The sequence below is a fragment of the Protopterus annectens genome, chromosome 6.part1, assembly GCF_019279795.1.
Source record: "Protopterus annectens isolate FY-2018-M chromosome 6.part1, PAN1.0, whole genome shotgun sequence".
NCBI lineage: Eukaryota > Metazoa > Chordata > Ceratodontiformes > Protopteridae > Protopterus > Protopterus annectens.
Window position 1 is genome coordinate 529,382,942 of NC_056738.1, and position 26,080 is coordinate 529,409,021.

General features: G+C 44.8%; 1 protein-coding gene across 1 annotated transcript in view; it reads left to right on the top strand.

Annotated features, from left to right (window-relative positions):
• The window catches only part of ZDHHC24 (zinc finger DHHC-type containing 24), a 321,863-nt gene that overhangs the window by 47,449 nt on the left and 248,334 nt on the right, over window positions 1-26,080 (top strand). Inside the window, exon 3 of the mRNA XM_044075408.1 lies at window positions 11,093-11,435. Within this exon, the coding sequence (XP_043931343.1) occupies window positions 11,143-11,435 (293 nt within the window). The 5' untranslated portion in view covers window positions 11,093-11,142. The remainder of the gene's footprint in view (window positions 1-11,092; window positions 11,436-26,080) is intronic.

Sequence of the window (26,080 nt, forward strand, 5' to 3'; positions counted from 1 at the left end):
TCTCGTTTTTAGCAAACAATTAGTTTTCCCTACATAGTAGCAAGTAAATAGCTGGCATGTCGCTAAGTATATCACATTCATAGATCTACAATTGGCTTGTATTTCAAAATAGCTTTTGCCAGTATTAGGATGACTAAACTCAGTATTCAGATTAAGGTGACTGCATGCCTTACGAGAACTACAGGGTCTTGTGCCCTTCCTTGTAGCTGTATGTCTGAGATATACTCTTCCTTCATGACTTAACTCTTTCAGGTTCTTATTTCTCCTAAACCCAAATGAAGGTGTTGTACCCACTATTACATTCATCTTTTCATCCGAAACTAAAATTTTCCAGTTGTTTCTTATGTCACAGACCCCATGTATATTGCTACTATAGGTAAACATGAGTCTTGGGCCTTTATTTTGCCGTCTCCAGTTTTTTTGTTGTCATGTCATCACCCCCATTAGATTTTAGCCAGGGGCTCATTTTGTCTTGTCTAAATCTTCTTTGCCTTACCTTCTGTCTGTCATAGCCTCTTTCTACAAAATTTTCCTGTAATTGCGCTTTGTATTCCAAAGTCATCATCCTCTTTACACAATCTAGATGTCCTTTTACAATATTATTAATTATTAAATTATGGGGGTGCATGCTATCCCTTGCCAGCAAGTTATTTTTCCAGCAGTCATTTCTAAAAAGTGTTGTCTGAAACAGGATGAAAAAGGTTTTAAATCTGATAAAATCAATCTCAGTTTGGGAAAATTTCATCGAAAATTTAAGAAAGGTGGTGGAGGATTCTAGGTAGCTAACAAAGCTAACCAATTCAGCCCCCCCCCAAAGCAGAAATATATCCTCCACAAATCGCTTGTACGGGTATATCTTATCACTCCATTTATTTAAATGTTCAAACACGAACTGCCTCTCCCAAAAAACTAAAACCAAATTGGCATAGGTATTTGCACAGGGGGTGCCCATGGCTACCCCCTGTGTCTGCCTATAATAATTACATCCACATAAAAAGACATTGTGTTCCAGGACCATACTCAATACTTTTTTTCATTAACCTTTAATTTATCTCCCTCCAACATATTCATTTTCGATAATAGGCACGTTAATGCATTTATGCCATAGTTGTTACTAACCACAGTGAAGAGACTTTGTACGTCAATGTTACCATAATGTACTGCATAACACCTTTGGCTTCTACCACTTCTTTCAAAGTCATTAAAAAGTGCCCAGTGTCTTTCAACACCTCTGTAAACCCTATCCTTAGGGGTCTCAACAGACATTCCAGCCATATAGAGATGTTCTCTGTTATCCACCCCCTCCCAGAGACAATAGGTCTCATGGGAGGGTTCTGTGGATTTTTGTGTAGTTTTCGGAGGACCTTAAAAATCTGTGTAACCAGATGTTCTACCCATAAAACATCAAACAACTCTTTATCCATTAAACCTTCAACATGAAGTTGTTTTAAACCATTTCTAACATCAGAAATTATTATATTCAAAGTAATGGGAGAAATCTGAACATAGAGCTATTGTCTGATACTTCTACCTATCAATTTATCTTGATAAAAGCTTTTGTCCAAAACGACTGCTCCTCCCTTATCAGCACCTTTTGATGACAATCTCAGTGTTACTTTGCAAATCCTTAAGTGCCTGTCTCTGTGTATTAGTTAAATTGTAAAATTTTCTAGTGCGCCCATTGGTTAGATAATTCAAGATATCCTGTTTTTTTGGACTTTAGTGGGGAGTTTGGAGGAATGTCAGATCACCTACAACATGCTTTTGGCATATGGGAGGAAACCAGCGCACACAACAAAAAATTATGTAGATTCTAGCAGGGCATGCAGACTCCTCACAGATAGCATTCCAGCCAAGAACTGAAATAGAGAACATAGCCTGGCCCACTTTGACACATTTTCCCAGTGTTGTCTGTGCATATGTATAGCAGGGTGACATTTATGTGCTTCCCAGAATTCATTCCCTACTTAACTTACTTAACAGAAGACCTCTTAGAGTATAAAGTAGCTGATGCACAGTATTCAATTTCCTTGTTGGTAACAAAATATGTGATAAAACCTTCAGTGATACTGATATGAGACTTGGTCTATGTTCAGCCATTGAATGGAACTTCCATGGAATGGCTGAATACTGAACCCTGTCCATTGAATGTTCATTCAGCAAACGTTAATTTCTTCGATGGGGAAAGTAACTAGCTGGCCACCACTTCCCCATCTGCCTTTTTCCCCACTGTAGTGCGGTCTCTGAGTTGGTGTATATAGTTGGGGGGTGTGTGGGCAAACCCCCCCCCCCCCACCTGGGTGGGTTTGAAATACTGTGGTGGGGCACACTAGGAAGTGGTAGCCAACTAGTTAGTTTCCCCATTGATGGAATGAGCATTTGATGGATAGGGTTTGATGTTTAGCTGTTCGATGGAAGTTCTGTTTGATGGCTGAACATAGAACCATGAGACTTTACTTATAGTCTGACATATAAAGTATAGATTTTTGAAATGCTGTCATCTGAATCCTCAAATCATTATTATTCCTGTTTTGTCACTGCCTATTTCATCCAGTGGTAAAAGGAAATCTCTGCTGTTCTTGGAAGCACAGCTTGCTAAAATATCCCCCATTTAAAATGTATGAAGCTATTTCAAAGTTCAATGTAGTTTGTAAGATTTCTCTCCATCTTTTTTCTCCATGTATCACACATATGTATAGTTTGAAGACTTTTTATTGAAAAATAATTTGGGAAAACTTTACCAAAATGGAATTTTAAATTAACTTTTGGACCTTTTTTGGAAACTGCATGGCAATTTTGGATGGGTCACTAAGGTAAGCGGTAAAGTATTTTTACAACATAGCATTGTTTGAATACAGAACAAGTATACTTTCTGACTTTTTTTTTTTTTGGTTCAGAGTATGTTGTGATTCCAGATGTTCCAGTTTTATGACTTGTGCTTAAATGGTTATTTGAGCTTTGGACATTTAAATTATCTTTTATTAATGGAAGCATTTTTCATACCCAACTAAAATATACCATAGACTGATCTTTTTGATTACAGGCATTACAAGGTAAATAAATCATGAGACCATATACACCTTGGCAATACCTGCCTTCATTATGTACATCTCTCATCTCAAAGGGCAAAACAGGCCAGGCCTGTAATAAATTTTGGAAGCCCATCCAATTATTCATGTTTGTCTAGAAGGATGCAAAGGTGGTTTATTTATTTATTTATTTATTTATTTATTTATTTTTTACATGCAAGGGATTTTGAGATTGGTAAATGTTGAATAATATACCTGTTCCTGCAGTATATTTTATTTATATGTTGCGGAAAGTTAAGTCATTAGTTCTAGTATTTGTGGAGCTACATCCCCCCCCCCCCCCACCACCTTCTGCATATCTCCCACCATCCCCGCAAAGGTAACCACCATGAAAAACTTCTCCAAAGCTAACTTTGGACTCCTAAAAACAGAGGTGGCTAACTTCATGGCACCCATGCAAATGGAGATCAGTTGCATGACTTTCGAGTTGTACACCAATGCACTGTACGAACACGTACACAAATGCATGGATCTTACCATACCCAATAGAACCAAGACACTCTCCTCCAAAAAAAGGAAGCCAATCTGGTGGCCCCCTGCCATAAACAAACTCTACAGAAGGAGGAAACTGATGCGGAATAAGGTGAAGTCCAAAGACTGGAAAAATTCCCTTATCAGCCTCAACAAAAAGTTGAGATCCCTCATCAAATCCTCTAAAGCTAGCTATGAAAACAGAATTGCAGCAGATAGGCGACCACAAGGCCTTCTGTAGTTAAGTAAAGAATTTCTACAGCAATGCCCAGATTTGCCCTGAGCTACTGCACAATGATGCCTCTTGTACTGAGCCAACAGATATTGCCAATATATTGGCCGACAGATTCATTGCCAACTTTCCCCCTCATTCCCCCCCATGGGACCAATCACAATACCAGTAGATTGCCAGGCAGCCAGTATTACTGCTGCACAGGTTAAAACAGCACTGTCCAAGCCCAGAAATACAGCTTCTATGGGACCTGACCATAGGTTCATACTAGGCTATCTGCCCTAGGGCATTTATAAGCCTAGCCAGAGTGTGTATGGCTTTCGCCACCCATTTTAAATTAATTTTGCTATGCCCTTTTTCGAGGTTAGTATACTGTGCCTCTGTCTAACAGTGACACAGAAGTGATACCCGGGGTAAACCTACGATCTCCCATCCACTCATCAAGATTCCTCTTGAAGAGAGTCAATGAGGGACTCTGCCTAACCTGGACTGGGATTTTATTCCAGAGTGAAGGGAGCCTCTGGGTTATGAATCTGTCCCTCCAGCATGTCCTATTTATTTCAGTGCTGAGGTTCAAGTCCCTCGAGCGCGTAGCTCGATGGGATTTGGATTTTCTGAGGTGCAGCATGTCCATTAATTCCGGGTTGGACATGGCTTTATACGTCGGGCACAGATCGCCTCTGAGCAGGCGGTATGCCACTGAGTAGAGCTGGAGTTTCTTTAATCGGGCAGCACACGGCATCTGTTTGAGCCCCTTGATCCTCTTGGTGAGGTACTTTTGGGGTACATCCCAAAAGGGGCATTGTACTCCATTATGGGCCTGATGAGGGATGAGTCAAGAGGCACGATAACCTCCCCTGATCTAGATGTGAATCCCTTCATGATTAGGTGGGCTATATAAAATGTTTTTCTAACCACTTTGGCCACGTGGTTGTCAAATGAGAGATTGCTATCAACTTGGGTCCCCAGGTCCCTAATTACTTCTGTACTTAATGGATTACCACCTATGTGGTAATTTGTGGGCACTTTGTTTTTGCCAAAGGGGATGACTATACACTTTTTGGCGTTTAGCTTGAAGCCATGGCTCTGGCACCAGTTGTCTGTTTCTATGAGGCCCTTTTGGAGGATGCTTGTGTCGGCTGGAGAGTCTATTATGGCGCCCAGTTTGCAGTCATCTGCGAACTTGGTCAGCCACAGTCCTTCCATGTTGGCCTGTACCTCCGAGAAATATATACTGAACAAGAGAGGTCCCAGGACTGAGCCTTGTGGGATGCCACTTGTAACTGGTTTGGAGTCTGACATGGCTCCAGCTATTCTAACCATGTGGGGTTCTGTCCTTGAGCCAGTTTGCAACTCATCTAGTGACATAGGGGTTTATATTTAAGCTGGTGAGCTTATCTATAATGCCCGAGTGGGATATTGTATCGAAGGCTTTTGCGAGGTCCAGGTAGGCTGTGTGGACCACCTTCCCCTTGTCAATGGCCTTGGTGACTGTTTTTCAAAGAAATCGGCCAGGTTTAAGAAGCAGGATCTGCCCTTAACAAAGCCGAACTGGGTAGGATCCAGTGTCCCCAATATCTTTATTTATAAGGTCCATGATGATCCTTTCCACAGCTTTGCAGACCAAGCTAGTGAATCTTATGGGGCGATAGTTTCCAGGATCCGTTGAGGCACCACCTTTGTGGAGAGGGACCACTGTTGCTGTACGCTACTCTTTGGGTACATATCCTGTAGTAAGGCTGAGATTGAACAGTAGTTTTAGGTTTGGGTTTAGCTCTTCTTGGAGTTCATGTAGGATGCAGCCCGGGACACCGTCTGGTCCCATTGATGCTGTGTTTCTTGCTTTGGAGAGGGCAGCTCTTACCTGAGCATCTGAGATGTCCGGGGGGCAGCACTCTGCTGGGATAGATATTAGCCCTTTTGGTGGGGAGGGTGGTGGGGAGGGGGGGGAGAAGGTGGTGGGGGGGAAGGGGAGGTGGGGAGAAGGTATCAGCTAGGATGTTGGCAATGTCTGTGGGTTCGGTGTATTTTTTGTCATTTTGGACTAATTCTGAGCATATCTGGGAATTCCCACCCAGGTTCCTAACATAACTAAAGAAAGCCTTGTGCTTAGTGTCCTGTTCAATTTTTCTCTCGAAGCTGGCCTTAGACGATTTTATGAGTGCCCGTAGTTTTTTGCTAATACTGATCAGAGATGCCTTCCCTTTTTGGAATTTTGCTCTATCATGTAGTAGCTTTCTCCTTCTATTGTATAGTTTGTTTATGGCTGGGGTCCACCAGACAGGACGTCTGCCTTTGGAGGATTGGGTCTTGGTTTTATTGGGATTGCATGATCCATGCATTCCTGAAGGTGTTCATAGAATACGTTTATAAAGGATTTTGCGGTCTGGGCCGTATTATCCACAGGCCCGGGGGCTTTGAAGGATTCCACCTCGGTTTTGAGGAGTGTGAAATTTGCTTTAGAGAAGTTTTTCACTGTGGTTTTCTGGGCATGGGGTGGGGTCGGGATGTGAATATCCAGTGAGATTAGTTTATGGTCTGATCTTACCAGTGAGGGATACACTTCTGTTCTGGAGCATAGAGTCCCCATGTTGGTGATGATCAGGTCCAGTATGTTTTCCCCTCTTGTGGGAGTGGTAACAAGTTGTTCCATAACATTTGAGTTTATAAATTCTAGGAACCTTTGGGCTAGGGTGTTGGAGCTAGAGTAATGCTCCCAGTCTATGGTTGGGTAGTTGGAGAGACCTTCATATTTTCCAGTGTTCTCAGGCAGTGTTCTACATGAACTAATGAGTGAACGGACACCTCACCTGTGTGCCCTGTTCAATCACAGCCTCACCTCAGGCTTTGTCCCTACTGAATGGCACACTGCTTCAGTCATCCCTCTCCACAAAGGAGGAGTGACTAAATACCCTGGGAACTATCGCCCCCATAAGCCTGACTAGTATGATATGCAAAGCTATGGAATGCATCAGCATGGACCTAATAAACAAGGATATAGGGACTCTCCAATCTCTGGAACCCACACGGTTTGGTTTTGTAAAGGGTAGATGTGCCTGCTCAACTTGGTTGACTTTGAGTCGGTCACCAGAGCTGTGGATGAAGGCAAGGTGGTTCATACAGCCTACCTTGATCTGGTCAAGGCCTTTGATACCATTCCCCACTCAGGAATCCTAGAAAAACTCACTAAGCTAGGCATCAGCCCCTATATCACTAGGTGGGTTGCAAACTGGCTCACAGAACCAACAGTGTGAAAGTAGCTGACTCCAGGTCTGACTGCCGACCAGTCACGAGTTGAGTCCCACAGGGTTTGGTTCTGGGTCCTCTCCTGTTTGGTATCTACTTCTCTGAAGTCCAGGCCAACACGAAGGGACTCTGACAAAGTTTGCAGATAATTGCAAGTTGGGAGCTATTATTAACTCCCCAAGTGATGTTGACATCCTGTAGAAAGGCCTCACTGAGACCAACAACTGGTGTCCGAACCATGGCCTTAAGCTCCGTGCCAAAATGTGTCGTCATCCCCTTTGAGAAAAACATGGTTCCCATGAATTACCACATCAGTGGTAGTCCACTGAACACAGAAGGCGCTATAAGAGATCTGGGAACACAGGTTGACGGCAACCTCTCCTTTGACCACCACGTTGCCACTGTGGTCAGTCTTCTATGTGGCACATCTCATTACTAAGGGTTTTGCATCTGGGAAGAAAGAGGTCATTGTCTCCATCTACTCTTCCCTCATTAGGCCAATCATTGAGTACAATGCCCCAATTGACATGTACCTCACTAAACACCTGCAACAACTGGAGAGGCCACAAAAGTACCTCACAAAGAGGATCCTAGGCCTTGAACATTTGTCCTATATGGAAAGACTCAAAAAAAAAACTCCAACTATTCTCTGTCTTATATCACCTACTTAGAGGCGATCTCTGCTTGACTTACAAAGCCATGTTTGACCCAGCTCTGTTAGAAATGCTACATCTAAAGAAATCCCAATCTCTCCACATCACATGCTCCAGAGACCTCAACCTCATTACCGCAATCAACATAACATGCTGGAGGGACAGGTGCATAACCCAGAGACTGCCTATGCTATGGAATCGACTTCCCGTACATGTCAAGCAGAGCGCCTCACTGGCCCTATTAAAGAGAAATCTTGATGAATGGGTGGGAAATAGAAAATTCACCCCATGGATCACTCCAGTGGCTTTACTCGACAAAGGCACTGGGAACTAAGGTCGGGTGGCACAATGTTAGGGTAATTTTATGGGCTAGGCTTGTAAAGGCTCCAGGGCCATTAGCTTAGTACACACCTATGAACCTATTTGTCTTGTGGAAATGCACAACATCAAGGAAAGTGGAGTCCTTTATGTCATGGAATGCAAGAGATAAATCACCGTGTAGGGGCATATAACAGACTCGGTAGACCAATAATTGAGTTTCCTCACTAAAAGAATATGGGTGTAAATATGTCCTATGCAGACTGCCTCAGAGCCCTGTCACCATACTCTGCCACTTACAGACTAATAAGGGGTGATCTATGTCTTGCCTACAAGCCATTCTCTGATCCAGCCCTAATGGATCTGCTATGCATTCTCAAAACAAATAGTACTAGAATTACTCCATTTAAAGATCTAGACAGTGTGACATCAACAAAACTTGTTGGAGGGACAGGTATGTGTCTCAATTACCCCTTCTCTGGAACAGTCATGTAAAACAGAGCTCTTCCCTAAGCCTATTCGAACACACTTTGGACCAATGGACAGGAAATCACAAATTCACCCCAGGCTCGTCACCTGTGGCCCTGATGGACAGGGGTAGTTTGTAGATGCCCTAAGACACAGACCTGTATCAAAGCTATTCTAGCCCATGGGCATTGATAATTGGGAAAATTGGGGCATGAATGGCTAGGTTTAAAAAGGCTCTAGGACCCATTACCCTAGTAATTTATGATTCTATTAGTATAGGGATAGGGTTTCTAGTCTGTCTTGGTAGCCAGTGGACTTTATTCCATTTATCCTTTTTTGTTAGAAACTTCTGGGTTTTTTCTAGCTGGGTAATGTCTGGATGGGTACATATCGAAGGTAGCATTATGTTCTATAACTGTCCTGGTCAGTGCTGTGTACTGGATGAAATGCCTATAGAAAGTAGTTGTGCTAAATAGAAGGATTTCTTGACTACTAAGGTGACATGGTGATCAAAGAAGATAATTAACCATATTGCCACGATGACAGTTTTGTGTTTGAATTGGTGTACTGTTTATGCTGTAAGTTGTAGATGAGTCTTTGACCAAAAGTGGTAGTACTGGAGTCCCTTTTCATTACGTAAGTGATTTGTATGGATTAGTTCTTGTTGTGGGAATCCCAGGTCTGAGGGGGAAAAGACAGCGACACCTAGGTTTCAATCATTAGCAAACTTGATTAGCTATAGGTCTGAATTTGTCGTTCCAGATCTGAGAAGTGTATACCAAAAAGGAGGGGTCACAGATTGAGCCATTAGGTACACGACTAGTCATTTTGCTTTTTGATGACTCCTGTTTCCTTTGCTACGTGGATTCTAAGTGGCAGTTAGAAAATGAGATCGGAGAAAGCTGCATGCACGTTTGAATATTTGATCATATGCTATCAGAACTTAATTTTTATGCATCATTTTATTCCATTACATACTGGTCAATAAGAATCACAAGATCATTTATGCCTTGCCATTGCCCACTCTCCTGCTATATTCCCTTCTCAATTAGAGCAAAGCAGTACAATCCAAATGTAAATTAATGAGTATCCATCCAATCATTCAGGTTTAGTTTGAAGAATCTAAGGTGCCAGCACATTTTATTTATGTGCTCAGCACATTTTATTTATGTGCTAGTAGAGAGAAATCCATGGTCTGTGTAATAGTGGAGTAATTTGACTGGAAAATATACAGGAAATCAAGGCGAATGAGGTCCCCAGATGTGCGGAATGCAAGTAATAGATCATCCCACAAGATCCTTTAAGTAAACAAGTAAAGGGATGGTGCTTCAAGCCTTTCCTGATAGCGCAGGGACTTTAAGTGAACAGTCGTCTTGGTTAGGAACCTCTGGGGTCTTTCCAGTTGCTTTAATATGTCTAGAAAGGTACATCCTGAAGGGGGAGTCATACTCAGTAATTGGTCTAATTGGAGGTGCATAAACAGAGGTGATAGCTTCTTTTGACCTTGATCAGATGCCTTTACACATAGTTGCATTAAATAAAAGGATTTTCTGACTACATGATTGTCAAAGGAGAGAGGGAGAGAATTATTGACCCAGGTTCAAAAATTCCTTTCATTTTGAAGTGGGTATTGGCTGTACTGTAAGATGAGGGAAAGAGTTGTTTACCAAAAGTGCCAGTACTGTAATTTTTCACAGTTAATTTTAGTCCTTTTTCATATACCAGATGTTTACTGGGTTAGTTCCTGCTGTGATGAATAGCTATCGGACGCAGATTTGACTATCATGCCCAGTTTGTGAGCTGCAAACTTGTTTAACCAAATGTCCTGATTCCAGGTCTGGAGACTGGAGAAGGAGAGGTCCTAGTACTGTGCCCCATACTTTCTGAGGAAGTGCCCCCACCTTAATTATTTGGGTTCTATTATTCAACCAGTTGGCTATTCACCTCATCGTGTTGGGGAATGCTTTTAATGCATATTGTATAGTATGTATAGGTATAGTATCAAATGCTTTGGCTGAATCCAAAGAAGTGTGAACAAGTGCAAGCAGGCAGTAATGAACTTCAGGGGTTTGTAAAGCAAAGTTTACCATTTCTGAAGAAAAAAATAATTCATTGGTACTTGAGGAAAAGATCCTATACCCAGTTTTGCGCTTGTAGCAAGGAGCGGAGGAAGTAACAAGAAAAATCACTATATTAGGTTTTACTATAAAGATAAACTGCGTATTTAAAGAGAAATATATTTGTATTTTTATTTTTAAATTTTGAAATTAAAAGTGTACAGTTGAGTATTTTTATTTGAAATGTAATCTCTATAGACCTGAGTTTAATAAAATTATTTTTAATGACTACATTGACTCATAATGGTTATGAGGGAAGGTGTTTATCGATCATTCAGTCTTTAACTGCAAAATTCTGACTGAACACAGCTACTTAAGCTTCGGGAGAAGTTCAGAAATATACGTGAAACCATTCCAAATGACAAATATCAGACCTAAAACATTGTAAATGTTGCACATTTATTTCATAAGCATATCGGCTTTGTGAAAGCGTAGTTGCATAAATTACAGGAAGCAGCAACTTGAAGATGATCTGTTTGTTTATTTTTTTCTTTCTAGATACCGACTTCTTTGAATGAAGTAGCCAAGTGACTGAAACTGCAGAAACTATGAAGAATATGCTATTCAAGCTGTGGAAGTCGGTCGATCCCGGTGTGGCAGTGCCAATAAGTGTAACGCTGCTATTAATATCTGTTGTGTCTATAGAAATTCTTTACTTGATTTTGGAAGAAGGAGATGCTCTGGGCTGGATACATGAAGGACAGTTTTGGCATGTAGAGCATCTAACATTTTTTGCCTGTGTTCTGCTGAACATCCTGGGCAATTTGGTGATGTTCAAGAAGAGGAATGCAAGCATTCAGGGAGTATTTCTCTCAGGAGTCTCAGTTGGACAGGGCTGGACGTAAGTATCTACATAAATTACACAATTTCTGCAGCACTATGTTGTAATTTTACATGCATGATTACAACTGTCTTAGATTTTTCTATAGTGTTTTTATCTTATTCAGATGTAGCCTTTGATAAGGAATATGTCGGATGCAACAGCCTGATTTCACGAGATCTTTTGTGTGGTCAGATGACTCGAGTCACATAATGGTCAGGTGGAGGGTGTGGTAGTTGATCAGGGCCAACAAGATGGAAGCTAATTTGGATCTTGCTTTAATTCGGACCGTTTGTCAGAGTCCAGACATTAATCTAGTGTATTCTGTATTATATCCAGTGTTTAAAATTTGTCTTGCATACTCTACTTCAGCTGTGCTTAGAGCTTCTCAGCAGCTTCGTTGTTTACTAACTCACCTATTTATTTCTCAAACGTATATTTAAATTTACTGCATATGCATTATGCAAAATGGAAATACTTGCCACATAACTCGAAGTAGATAATATATACTAGGTAATAATTATGTAAAAAAAAAAAAAAGTTAGAATTGTCAACTAAAATTGGTTCAGCAGGGTTCCTAAATGTGCATTACCACCATGTGTAGTGCCTTACCTACTGTTACTTCCCTGTTTACCATCCTGGCTTGTTTTTGCCAATATTATATTGTTTCATATCTACTTAAGAGCAAAAGGGAAATGCTCATAATCTCTCCCATGGAGCTAATTATTAAGGATGCCATATCTGTAGTCTGTAAGCATGCAGACTCTGCTTTTGTACCATCCAAGAAAATATAGGCTGTCTATAAAACACATACTTAATCTAGTGAGATCTTCACTGGGCATTCTCATGCTGACACCTGTGAGCTTGTCGATACTGCTTGGTGCCTGGACTCAGCAGTATTTTGCCACTTTGTCTCTGGACAGGAAATCTAACAGTTTGGGAAGAGTGAGCAATTGAGTTTTCTCCTATACCACACTAGGACTTTGATTTCTCAGCTGTTCAGCACCTGTTGATTTGTCCAAGGCCTCTGTAGCGGACCAGACACTAGAGAAGTTTTCCTCCCTCAAAGAGTTTGCACTGAAGGAGGAAGTGTTCAGGACTCCGTTGCTAGTGTTCACTAGAGACTTCCATATGATATACTCTAATTCTGACTAGGTTGAAGCTCTGTTTGAGCTTGTAGGTTTTTGACTCATAACTGCATAAAATGGCCTGGGTGAGGCCTTTCTTTTATAGGTAGGGTGCTAGGCTATCAGCCCTGGGGCCTATACAAGTCCAGCCAAAAAGGTACCCTGGCTTTTGCCACCCAAGAAAATTATTTTCCTGTGCCACTGTCGAGCAGAGTCACAGAGGTGATCCCCGAGGTGAATTTCCTATTTCCCATCCAATCATCAAGATTTTTCTTGAAGAGTGCTAATGAGGAGCTTTGTTTGATATAGATAGGTAGTTTGTTCCAGAGTATGGGAAGTCTCTGCGACAGGAATCTATCTCTCTGGCATATTCTGTTTATTGTGGTGACGAGGTTTAGGTCCCTAGAGCATGTAGCTTGGGGGGATTGGGATTTCTTTAAGTGCAGCATGTCCAACAGCTCTGGGTTTGATATAGCTTTGTATGTTAGGCAGAGATCACCTCTGAGTAGGCGATATGCGACGGAGTAAAGCTGGAGTTTTTGAGACGGTCTGCGTAGGGCATCTGTTTGAGGCTAGTAATCCTCTTTGTGAGGTATTTCTGCGTCCTTTCCAGTTGAGGTCTTGTGAGGTACATACCAAAAGGGGCGTTGTACTCTATAATGGGTCTGAGTGATGAGTAGAGGGGAACAATGACATCTTTTTTCTGGATGAGAAACCTTTTGTGATGAGGTAGAAGGATTTCCTGACTACTGTGGCGATGTGATTATCAATGGAGAGACCACTGTCCACCTGTGTCCCAAGGTCTCTTATCACCCTTTCGGTGTTAAGTATACTACCGCCTATGTTGTAGTTCATGGGTACAGAGTTTTTACCAAAGGGGATGACAATGCACTTTTTGGCATTGAGCTTGAGGCCATGGCTTTGACACCAGGCATCTGTCTCAGTGAGGCCCTTTTGTAGGATGTCCACATCGTTAGGAGTTTCGATTGTGGCTCCTAGTTTGCAGTCATCTGTGAAATTTGTTAGCCAAAGACCTTCTGTGTTAGCCTGTACTTCAGAGAAGTAGATACCAAACAGGAGAGGACCCAGGACTGAACCCTGTGGTACTCCACTTGTCACTGGTCTGAAGTCAGATTTGGAGTCTGCTACTTTCACATTGTGGGTTCTGTCAGTGAGCCAGTTGGCAACCCATCTTGTGACATAGGGATTTATACCTAGTTTAGTGAGTTTATCTATAATTCCAGAGTGGGGGATGGTGTCGAAAGCCTTGGCAAGATCTAGATAGGCTGTGTGAACCACCTTACCCTTGTCTACGGCTTTGGTGACTGCTTAGGTTTAGTAGACATGATCTGCCATTTACAAACCCAAACTGGGTGGGGTCCAGAGTTTGGAGATTACCAATGTCTTTGTTTATAAGTTCCATGGCCCTGCAGACCAGGCTCATCAGGCTAATTGGGTGGTAGTTCCCGGGGTCCGTGGTGGCTCCCCCCTTGTGGAGTGGGATAACCATCGCTGTGCGCCATTCAGCAGGCACAAAGCCTGAGGTGAGGCTATGATTGAACATGGTACTTAGGTGGGGTGCCAGTTCGTTCTGTAGTTCGTGTAGAACGCAGCCTGGGATGTTGTCTGGCCCCATGGATGCTGTGATGTAATGTGATCCTATCTCGCCTACATTCTCTACAGATGGGTTCGGAGCCGATCCTCTGCTCCGACTCGGCACGCTATACAATAGCACGAAGTCTCTTATTGGCTGAGTTACCTCATATCCCAGGATGCACCACTACTGCTTCCCCAGATCTCGTTTGCCGCTTCTACAGCATAGACGTGGTCTCGGACTTGGCTGACCTAAGTGCCTCTAGTGCTTATATTTCTGTCAGAAATTTTGCTAAATTTACCCAAAAGCTGTTTAACAGCTACTTATTGTTGTGTGACTGATTTTTTTTGGAAAGTTTGTGGTAAAAATCATGTTTTCTTCGGTAAAGGGCCCGTTTAAGGTAGAGGGGCCTTTGCCTAGCCCACGCGCCTTAGTTAGGGCTGTTTAACAGCTACTCATTGTGTGATTTTGCAATTTACAACTTTGTGGTAAATTGTATTATTTTCTTGGTGGTAAGTGTTCCCGTTTAACTTAGAGGGACCTTGCCTTAGTCTACGTGTATTTTCTTTAAAGTCAGTGTTGAAGTTCTTTCTCTTTAAAGTTCAGTTGAAGTAGATAGCCATAGAACATAGGCCATCAGGATTTAAAAAATGTTCAAAATGCAATTATAAAATGTCCATTACGGACGACCATTTGTTATGTGTATACTGTTTGGGGCCGAAGCACCTACAGGAATCCTGTAGTGTTTGCCACGCTTTTTCCTCTCGCGTGCTCCAAGAGAAGAAAAATAAGTTGATTTTGAAAGGGTTTATTACCCCTTCCTTTGAGGAAGCCCTATCTTCTTCTTCTTCCCCGTCGAGGAAGAAAAAATCTTCGGCTCCGACCAGCCCGTCGGATCCGGCAGCAAAAAAGTCAAGGCAGGCTTCTCCGTCGGCTCCACGGACTTCGGAGCAGAGGGCGGAACGGTCTGCCTCGATGTCTCCAGCCTCGACTCCTCTGCCTTCGGAGCCAAGAGCTCGGGCGTCGAGAGGCGAGTCATCTCCATAGGCTCCACTGCCTTTGGAGCCGATGAAGGTTGCCCGCTCAGACTCTTCCCCTTCGGTGCCGAAGTCCACATCGGCTCCGAGGGAAATTGCAGTAGTGGTGGAATCTCCCTCTGCGCCGATACTTCTCGAAACCATTCAGAGCCGGTCCCCCAGTCTTTCGGAGCCAGCGGCGAAGTCGACTCGGACCCGGTCGGTCTCTTCTCGGTCGTCGAGGATGTCCAATTCGGATGTAGACAGGGTGCTTCAAAGGCTTTTTCAGTCTCCGGTCTTTCAAAAGTTGGTCTAGGCTCCAGCCCAGTTGGCTGCCATCTTGATTCCTCCTCCAACAGCTTCGGCGCCGTTGGAGTCGGTGTTGGTGGAGCCGGTGGAGGTTGTCGGGTCTGTTCCGACCCTAACTCCAACCCTGCCCTTCGGGTCGGTGTTCAGTATGCGGACCTCCTCTGTCAGCCCGGGGGGGGACGCTTCGGGACCGATCCTTTCGGTTCCGAGCCTCCCTCTCGGTGCGTCGGCGGCAGGAGTTCCTACTGCTGTTGTGGCCTTGGGGGTTGAACCTTCCCAGAATTCTGGGGGTCCCGCCTTCAAGGCCAGAGGAGTGCCTTGGCCAAATCCTCTCTGGCCACCTCTACCATCTCACCACCACCTTCCCTTGGCACGGAGACTGGTTCCTTTGCAATCCCCCTGTCTCACGACAGCGGAGCCCTGGGGCCTGAGGTTACCCCCGTCAGGGGTTCCCTTCTTCCTGGAGGTCCCTCCGAAACGTCTTCGGAGGAACCCCCGAGGAAGAGACAGTGCAAGAGGAAGCACATTGACTCCCCTGATGAGTCTCTCACCTCGGATACCGACCTCGATGATGCGGAAGGGTCCCCCAAGTCGTCCTCGGATGATGTATCCTTTGCGGACATCTTAGAAATCCTTAAGCAACGAGGCGACTGGCAGTCCAAACCCCCTTCTGCTGAGGAGTCTGTGTTCCTCAAGGCCTTCGGGGCTCAGCCCTCCGCCTCCTGGGTGTCTCCGCCCTTCAATGAGCTCCTGGATTTGATCTCTCGAAGGGCGTGGGAACATCCGGACCCCAATAAATTCCTTTCGGCACCCCCTGATAAGGACTTTCTTACTAAAGGTGTGGCTGTAGATGCCTTGGTGGTGGCATCTGCTACCCAACAAGATGTGACAGAGGCTTCAACGTCCGTCCATCCTCCTAATAAGGAGTCTAGGAGCATGGATCGGTATGGGAAGCGCACCCTTGCTTCAGCAACCTTTACATTAAGGTCTCTGAACTACCTGATGCACTTTACGAGACTGCAGAGGGATCTGGTCAAGGAGCTTTCGGATACCCTCTCTGGTAACTTACCTGAGCAGTTAGCCCAGACGGTTAACTCCCAGTTGGCTACCCTGTCCTCCCTATCCAACTCGTCCATGAGGCTCATTTCGTATGCAGCCGAAGGAGCGAGCAGGGCGGCGGGCACAGGTGTTGCTCAACTGAGACAAGCCTGGCTACGCCTGTGTCACTTTGCGGAGGCCTTTAAGTCTTCCTTTGCCGGCCCTTGATGGGTCCTCCTTTTTGGACCCAAGGTAAAGGACACGTTGACTGCCAAGAGCAGGAGGGTAAGACTTAAACTGCCGTAGGGGCCCGGTTTTCCACTCCCTTTAGACCTTATCCCAAGGCTCGAAGAGGAGGGAAAATGTGGTTCCGTAAGTCTCAAAGTCTTACTCATCACAGCAGAGCGATTCCCCCTCTAGAGGCAGTGGAAGGGGAAATTTTTCAGGGAGACGCCGTCCCAGAGGCGGCGGAGGCCCCCGCAACACTGGAGACCGCGAGTCCTTTCGTGGCTCCTCCTCCTTCCAGCATCCCTGAAGGAGTGCCCGACTGTGCAGCTCCGGAGCCAGTCGGGGGTCGTTTTTCGAGGCACCTAAAGGCCTGGGAAAGTATCACTCAGGACCAATGGGTGCTCCGAATCATCGCCGGAGGTTACACCATTCCCTTCTCTCAACCCCCCCCCCACCATCCCAAAGAATCCCGGACCCGCCACCCAGTCAACGGGATATGGCAGCCATCGAAATTTCAAAGCTGCTTCAAAAAGGAGTCATCCAACCTGTCCCCGCAGATCAGGCCGGATCAGGGACTTACTCAAGATTCTTTTTGGTACCAAAAAAGACCGGGGACTTGAGGCCCATTTTGGATCTCAGCAGGTTAAACCGATCAGTGAAAAAGTCCAAATTCCGGATGGTCACCTTGCAAACCATTCTCCCACTTCTGGAGAAGGGTGTTTGGATGTGCTCCATAGATCTCAAGGACGCCTATTATCACATCCTGATAGATCAGGCATCCAGGAGACACTTGCGCTTCAGCCTAGGGGACAGTCATTTCCAGTTCCGTGCACTGCCCTTTGGTCTCACCACAGCCCCCAGGGTAAATGTTTGGCAGTGGTGACTGCTCACCTGAGAAGTCTAGGATTCCAAGTGTTTCCATACCTAGACGACTGGCTCCTAACTGCCACCTCAAGGCATCTACTCTTAAAAACTCTAGCAGCCACTATCTCCCTAGGCAGTTCCTTCAACTGGACAAAATCCGTATTGCTGCCATCACAGCGTATTCTGTTTATTGGTGCAGAAATAGACTCAAGGCAGATGCGAGTCTATCTTCCTGCGGAAAGAATAGCAACATTGCAGTCTCAAGTTCGGGCGTTACTCCTCAGACGTCACGCTCCAGCGAGAATGGTACTGCAGCTGCCAGGTTCCATGTCAGCCACCATTCTTCTCGTCCCCTTGGCAAGGTTGCATATGAGGATACTCCAGTGGCTCCTCTCAGTCCAGTGGCCTTATCAAGACCTCCCCCTCAGTCACCACATATTGATCACAGAGACATGCAAACAGGATCTTCGTTGGTGGCTTCTTTCCTCCAACCTGGTTCAGGGGCGACCCTTCGTTGCCACATCCCCCTCGGCCACGTTGACTACGGACGCCTCCCAGACAGGGTGGGGGTGATATTATCTGGACAGGTCGGTTCAAGGCACGTGGCACTCGACGAGAGTCTTCTCCACATCAATATCCTGGAAATGAGGGCGGTGCTTTTAATGTTGCAAGCATTGCACGCTCACCTCCCCCTGGGGACGATTGCCATTCAGTCCGACAACATGTCGGTAGTCTGGTACTTGAACAAGCAAGGAGGGACCAGGTCTTACCCCCTTTGCAGAGAGGCCATGAAGGTATGGGATTGGGCGATTGCTACTAAACGCTTTCTAGTGGCAACACACATTCCGGGGACATCCAGTGTGTTAGCCGACAGACTGAGCAGGACTATTCTCTCCCCTCACGAATGGTCGTTGAATCACAAAGTGGTAACACAGATTTTCACCAGATGGGGAGTTCCATGTTGCGATCTTTTCGCAACTCCTCTCAACACAAAATGCCAGCAGTTCTTCTCTCTCATTCCAGTTCCGGGGGAGATGCCCAAGGATGCTCTGGTCCAACCTTGGCCCTCCGGTCTGCTATACGTTTTTCCACCGGTTCCCCTTCTCCCCAAGGTGATTCAGAAGGCGATTCGCTTGGGAAGCAAAATGATTCTAATTGCCCCATACTGGCCTCGTCAAGTTTGGTTCCCTTTTCTTCGCAAGTATGCATTGGACGGTCCCTGGTTCCTGGACCAAGTTCCGGACCTCCTGACGCATCAGTCGGGACAGCTCCATAAGTCCCTACATTTATTGAAGCTAGCAGCTTGGCTACTCCTCTTCCGACCATAGTTAGGAACCATTCTTTCGACCCTGAAGTCTTGCATATTTTGTCCTCGGCCCACAAGACTTCTACAAAAAGATGTATGGCAGTAAATGGAAGAGGTTTGCTATTTGGGCCCAACTCTGAGGATTAGACCCTATGACAGCTTCAGTGTCAGAGGTTCTGAAGTTTTTAACTTCCCTGTTCAACCAGGGTTGTTCGGTGTCTACCATCAAAGTTCAATTGGCAGCTATTTCCAATTTTCACGAGAACGTAGAACCACCCTTAATGAGCAATAAGTTGTGCAAAGCCTTTATTAAAGGAGCTTGGCTTCTACGGCCCCCTATATCTCATCCCGCACCACCGTGGGACCTTAACGTAGTGTTAGCCGCTTTAACCGCACCTCCCTTTGAGCCGGCAGCAACCTGTGACTTGAAATTTCTTTCTTGGAAGACTGCCCTTCTAGTTGCTATCACATCAGCCAGGCGAGTTTCAGAACTTCAAGCCTTATGTGTCAAACCACCATACCTGGTATTTCACAAGGATAGAGTATCTCTTAGACCAAACCCATCCTTTTATACCAAAGGTTTGTTCTAACTTTTTTGTTTGCAACAATCACTGGAATTACCATTTTTTTTCCCTAAGTATACAAACAGAGCTGAGTATACCTTTCACAGCTTAGATGTGCACAGACAATTACGTTTCTATTTGGATAGGACACACCAAGCACGAAAATCAGATCAACTGTTTGTGTCCTTTTCGGACAATAAATTGGGCAAAGCAATCACGAAGGTCACTATTGCCAAGTGGATCAGAGACTGCATCAGTCATATTTATCGTATTTCAAATAAAGAGCTTACAATTCCAGTGAAAGCTCATTCTACCAGGGCTATGGCCACTTCGGCAGCCTTTCATTCCAAGCTCTCTATTAATGACATTTGTGCGGCTGCTACGTGGTCTTCTCTACACACCTTTATTTCTCACTACAAATTGGATGTGGCATCTAGGGGTCGAGCTTCCTTCGGTTCCACGGTTCTCCGGACCGTTTTCCAATGAGCCACCCAGGAATTAGGTGCTAGGGACGCCGTCCCATCTGTAGAGAATGTAGGCAAGATAGGATCACATTACATCTTTTAGTTATGTACTTACCATAACTTTAGATGTATGGGATCCATCTCGCCTACATTCCTAATAACCCACCCTCCTTCCCCCTGCCTTGGAGGCCAGAAGAGACCGGACGGTCCGAATACAACTGTTTCCTCTCTTGAAACACCTGGCAATCTTATAACAGCAGTCTATGTGTGTGTGTGCATGTGTGTGGACAAACAAGATCTGGGGAAGCAGTAGTGGTGCCTCCTGGGATATGAGGTAACTCAGCCAATAAGAGACTTCGTGCTATTGTATATCATGCCGAGTCGGAGCCGAGGATCGGCTCCGAACCCATCTGTAGAGAATGTAGGCGAGATAGGTCCCATACATCTAAAGTTATGGTAAGTACATAACTAAAAGTTCTTGGCTTTGGAGAGTGTGGTTTTTACCTGTGCAGCCGTGATTACAGGAACTTTGCATTCTTCTGGTATAGAGATGGGCTCTTTAGGGGGTGAGAGGGGGATAAACTTAACACTGAACCTATCTGCCAGGATGTTGGCATTGTCAGTTGTGTCTGTATATTTAGTGCCATTGTGCTGTAATTCAGAGCAGATCTGAGTGTTGCCATTGAGATTCTTGACCTAGATATAAAATGCCTTGTGGTTGTCTTTAAAATCAGTGGCGATTTTGTTTTCGTAACTAGCTTTGGAGGATTTTATCAGGGATCGCAGCTTCGTACTGAGGCTGACCAGGGAGCTCCTCCACTCATGGGATTTTACTCTTTTTTGCAACAGTTTCTTCCTTCTGTTGTACAGTTTGTTTATGGCAGGGGACCACCAGATTGGCTTCCTTTTCTGGAGGATAATGTCTTAGTTCTTTTTGGGATAGCACGATCCATGCACTCATGTAAGTGCTTATAAAGTGCAATTGTGTAGGATTCAGTAGTCGTAACTGTATTGTCCATCTGCATGGGTGTCATGACTTCAACTACCCAAACATAGACTGGGAGCATTACCCTAGCCCAAAGGTTCTTAGAATTTATAAACTCAAATGCTATGGAACAACTTGTTACCACTCCCACAAGAGGGGAAAACATACTGGACCTGATCATCACCAACATGGGGACTCTCTGCTCCAGACCAGAAGTGTATCCCTCACTGGTAAGATCAGACCATAAACTAATCTCACTGGATATTCACATCCCGACTCCACCCCCTGCCCTGAAAACCACAGTGAAAAACTTCTCTAAAGCAAAGTTCACACTCCTCAAAACCAAGGTGGAATCCTTCAAAGCCCCTGGGCCTGTGGAAAATACGGCCCAGACCGCAGAATCCTTTATAAACGCATTCTATGAACACCTTCAGGAATGCATGGATCATGCAATCCCAAATAAAACCAAGACCCAATCCTCCAAAGGCAGATGTCCTGTCTGGTGGACCCCAGCCATAAACAAACTATACAATAGGAGGAGGAAGCTACTACATGATAGAGCAAAATCCCAAAAAGGGAAGCATCTCTGATCAGTATTAGCAAAAAACTACGGGCACTCATAAAATCATCTAAGGCCAGCTTCGAGAGAAAAATTGCACAGGACACCAAGGATAATCACAAGGCTTTCTTTAGTTATGTTAGGAACCTGGGTGGGAATTCCTAGATATGCTCAGAATTAGTCCAAAATGACAAAAAATACACCAAACCCACAGACTTTGCCAACATCCTAGCTGACAGGTTCAGAGAAACCAACCCCACCCACCAAAAGGGCAAATATCTATCCCAGCAGAGTGCTGCACCCCCGACATCTCAGATGCTCAGGTAAGAGCCGCCCTCTCCAAAGCAAAAAACACATTATCAATGGGACCAGACTGTGTCCCGGGCTGCATCCTACATGAACTCCAAGAAGAGCTAAACCCAATCATAAAACTACTGTTCAATCTCAGCCTTACTACAGGATATGTACCCAAAGAGTGGCGTACAGCAACAGTGGTCCCTCTCCACAAAGGTGGTGCCTCAACGGATCCTGGAAACTATCGCCCCATAAGCCTGACTAGCTTGGTCTGCAAAGCTATGGAAAGGATCATCATGGACCACATAAATAAAGATATTGGGGACCTACAGACACTGGATCCTACCCAGTTCGGCTTTAAGGGCAGATCCTGCCTCTTAAACCTGGTTGATTTCTTTGAAACAGTCACCAAGGCCATTGACGAGGGGAAGTTGGTCCACACAGCCTACCTGGACCTCGCAAAAGCCTTTGATACAATGTCCCACTCGGGCATTATAGATAAGCTCACCAGCTTAAATATAAACCCCTATGTCACTAGATGGGTTGCAAACTGGCTCAAGGACAGAACCCACATGGTTAGAATTACTGGAGCCATGTCAGACTCCAAACCAGTTACAAGTGGCGTCCCACAAGGCTCAGTCCTGGGACCTCTCTTGTTCTTTATATATTTCTCGGAGGTACAGGCCAACACGGAAGGACTGTGGCTGACCAAGTTCGCAGATGACTGCAAACTGGGCGCCATAATCGACTCTCCAGCCGACACAAGCATCCTCCAAAAGGGCCTCATAGAAACAGACAACTGGTGCCAGAGCCATGGCATCAAGCTAAACGCCAAAAAGTGTATAGTCATCCCCTTTGGCAAAAACAAAGTGCTCACAAATTACCACTTAGGTGGTAATCCATTAAGTAGAGCAGAAGTAATTAGGGACCTGGGGACCCAAGTTGATAGCAATCTCTCATTTGACAACCACATGGCCAAAATGGTTAGAAAAACATTTTATATAGCCCACCTAATCATGAAGGGATTCACATCTAGATCAGGGGAGGTCATCGTGCTTCTTTACTCATCCCTCATCAGGCCCATAATGCCCCTTTTGGGATGTACCTTACCAGACACCTGCAGCAACTGGAAAGACCCCAAAAGTACCTCACCAAGAGGATCAAAGGGCTCAAACAGATGCCATATGCTGCCCGGTTAAAGAAACTCCAGCTCTACTCAGTGGTATACTGCCTGCTCAGAGGTGATCTGTGCCTGATGTATGAAGCCATGTCCAACCCAGAATTAATGGACATGCTGCACCTCAGAAAATCCAAATCCCATTGAGCTACGCGCTCGAGAGACTTTAACTTCAGCACTGAAATAAATAGGACATGCTGGAGGGACAGATTCATAAGCCAGAGGCTCCCTTCACTCTGGAATAAAATCCCAGTCCAGGTTAGGCAGAGTCCCTCATTGACTCTCTTCGAGGAATCTTGATGAGTGGATGGGAGATAGTAGATTTACCCCGGATATCACTTCTGTGTCACTGTTAGACAGAGGCACAGTATACTAACCTCGAAAAAGGGCATAGCAAAATTGATTTAAAATGGGTGGCGAAAGCCAAACACACTCTGGCTAGGCTTATAAATGCCCTAGGGCAGATAGCCTAGTATGAACCTATGAAGTTCACCACTTCTGTCTTAAGAAGCATGAAGTTTGCTTTGGAGAAATTTTTACCATGGTTTCCTTAATGGGGGATGGGGCAGGATGTGGATATCTAGAGTAATTTAGCTTATGGTCAGATCGGACCAATGAGGGGTTGACTTCAGATGTGGAACACCGGTCACTCATGTTGGTAATGACTAGATCTAGGATATTGTTGCCCCTGGTGGGGGTGTGGATAAGTTGATCCAGGGCATTGGAGTTTATGAATTCCAGAAAGTGTTGAGCGAAGGAGTTGGTACAGGAGTAGTTTTCCCAGTTAATTGTGGGGTAGTTGAAATCGCCCATTATTAGGGTGTTTGAACCCTAATATTTTCCAGTACATCAAGAAAAGAGGAGTGAGAATCCTGGAGCATGGTGGGTGATCTGTAGCAAGCTACAGTTTTGATTGCAGTTTTGCCCAGAGTTAGTTGCACTTGGATAACCTCGGCTGCATTATGCTGAGCAACTAGCATGGAGGTGTGGATATCCTTAATGAATATGGACACACCTCCGCCTTTAAGGTGGAAGTGGGGTGGTCCATCCAGATGCCTCTTCCAAGAGGGATTTTTTATTTGTCTAGGCTTCAGTGGACCTGGTAGATGACATCTTGAAGAGCATTGAGGACCTTCATCTTGGACACATCTTCTAGGCATTGCTGACTCCCCAAGAAGGGTGAATCTCTTCTCTGATAAGCAATTGCCCACAAGTGTCACATAGTCTTATTCTCTGATGCCAGCTTAGTCATCCAAGAAAATTACTCTCTTGGCCCAGCAGTCAAATTAATAGCCTCGCTGTAGAGCGCTTTGTGTCAGGGGAAAGTTGTGTTTATTTTTTTATTTATTTATTTTTTTTTGTGTGTTCCCTCGCTTCATTGTACAGCACCCTATCCCAGTGCCCCACATTCATTGCAGGGTATACGAGTATTCTCCACACCCCTGGATTTTCTCCGTAAGGACTGGGGCTGGAACTGAGCCTAAGGATGTCCTAGGGAATCTGTCTGTCATACCATCTGCTAGGGGATTTATTTATTTATTTTTTTTATGCCCTACTGCATCCCCCCCCCCCTTCTCCTGTGGTCCTCCGTTTCATCTAGAGGACAGGCATGCAGTGGGGATGTGCTAATGTATCTCTCTGCATTTATGGCAGCTCGGTCAGTGTCTCCACCATAATCCCTCTTAGGATTATGCCTTCTCCTTCACACTTATTCATTGTCTGCAAAGGATCATGTGGGGAATACCCTTGAGACCAACCTCCCGTCGCATGGTAATATCTACCCCTTCACTGCTGCATTAGTCACCCTAGCTGTAATTACTTGGGTCAGCTGGGCTGTAGTTATGGCTTTATCCCTCTACGCCACTGTAATGGTCTGTTTGTGTCAAAGGTGGCTGTCCAGGGTGACCCTAATTTTGCAGGGACTTCAGTGGGGATCAGTGGGCTATGGATTTGCCAAGGGATGGCAGTGTGTTTGAGATCTTAAAATCTTGTTGGAAAGGACCTTCACTAAAAGGTCAAGCTCCTCCAGCCAGGCCTAGAATCTGCTTTTCAAAGGGGCATTAGAAACTTTGCCCTCCTTGGGAATAAAACAAGGGGTTCTTTAAGTCTGGATGATCGAAGATTTCCCCATGTTGGACTTCACTGAACATATCCTGAGGTCATGCTGCAAATAGTGATGATCTGCGGGTCCGTGTGAATTGCTCCAGTACACATCTACCCCAAAAGTGGTACCTGAATTGTTCCTGAACCAATTTCCCTATCAGAAGGGTAGAAACCAGAGGTTATAAGGCCCTTCACATCTTGGTTTGCATTTGAAGTGCAAGTTTTGCCCTGAAGGAGGTGCATGAATGTAGAAAGACCAAACTGTTGCTTCTCCTCTTTGCTGCAGTGAGTGAATAGCTGGGAGCTGCCAAGTAAACTCCTTCCAAGTGGATTGCAAATTGCATTGCACTTTGCAGTTGGACATCTTCCTTCCCATTGGAAAATAATCTAGTTAACAACTACTCCAAAAGCATGGCTGCTTGCGGTTCATTAGAGTCATTTGTGCTGTGGCCACATGATTAAGTTTTTTGTGTATTCACCAGGCATTGTTGTCTGGGCATGACTCAGAGTTATGTCTGTTTGATACTTTGGTGCTTGAGGGAGTCTGCCTTTTGAGTTATTGTCTGGCTTCTTCATTCAACCCAGTAGTATACCTACAAAGAAGCTAGCTTTGTCTGTAACCATATCAGTTGATTTACAAGGGTACACTACATGATGGGCCTCAAATACTCTGTTTGGAAGGCCCCTTAATTCCACTATCCATAGCTGGATGATCTGCATGTTGGACATAATATTTGTGTATTAGTTAAGTAGTTTAGCTCTTAACTAGAGTGACTTTGTCCTTGTTGGTTTTTACCTGTTGCTACAACTTCCTCCCATATGCCAAAGAAGTACTTTAGTGAATTGGCAATACTCCAAACTTTCCACGTGTGCATGTGACCTGCATTAGGCTGGTGCCATATCTAAGAATAATTCCTGTGCCAGTTTAGCTAGTGCAGAAGGAGAAAGCCCTGATTACATCCCGAGTTTGATAGCAGCTCAAGTGCGAGTTAGAACTGGAGTGTGTGTGTGTGTGTGTGTGTGTGTGTGTGTGTGTGGG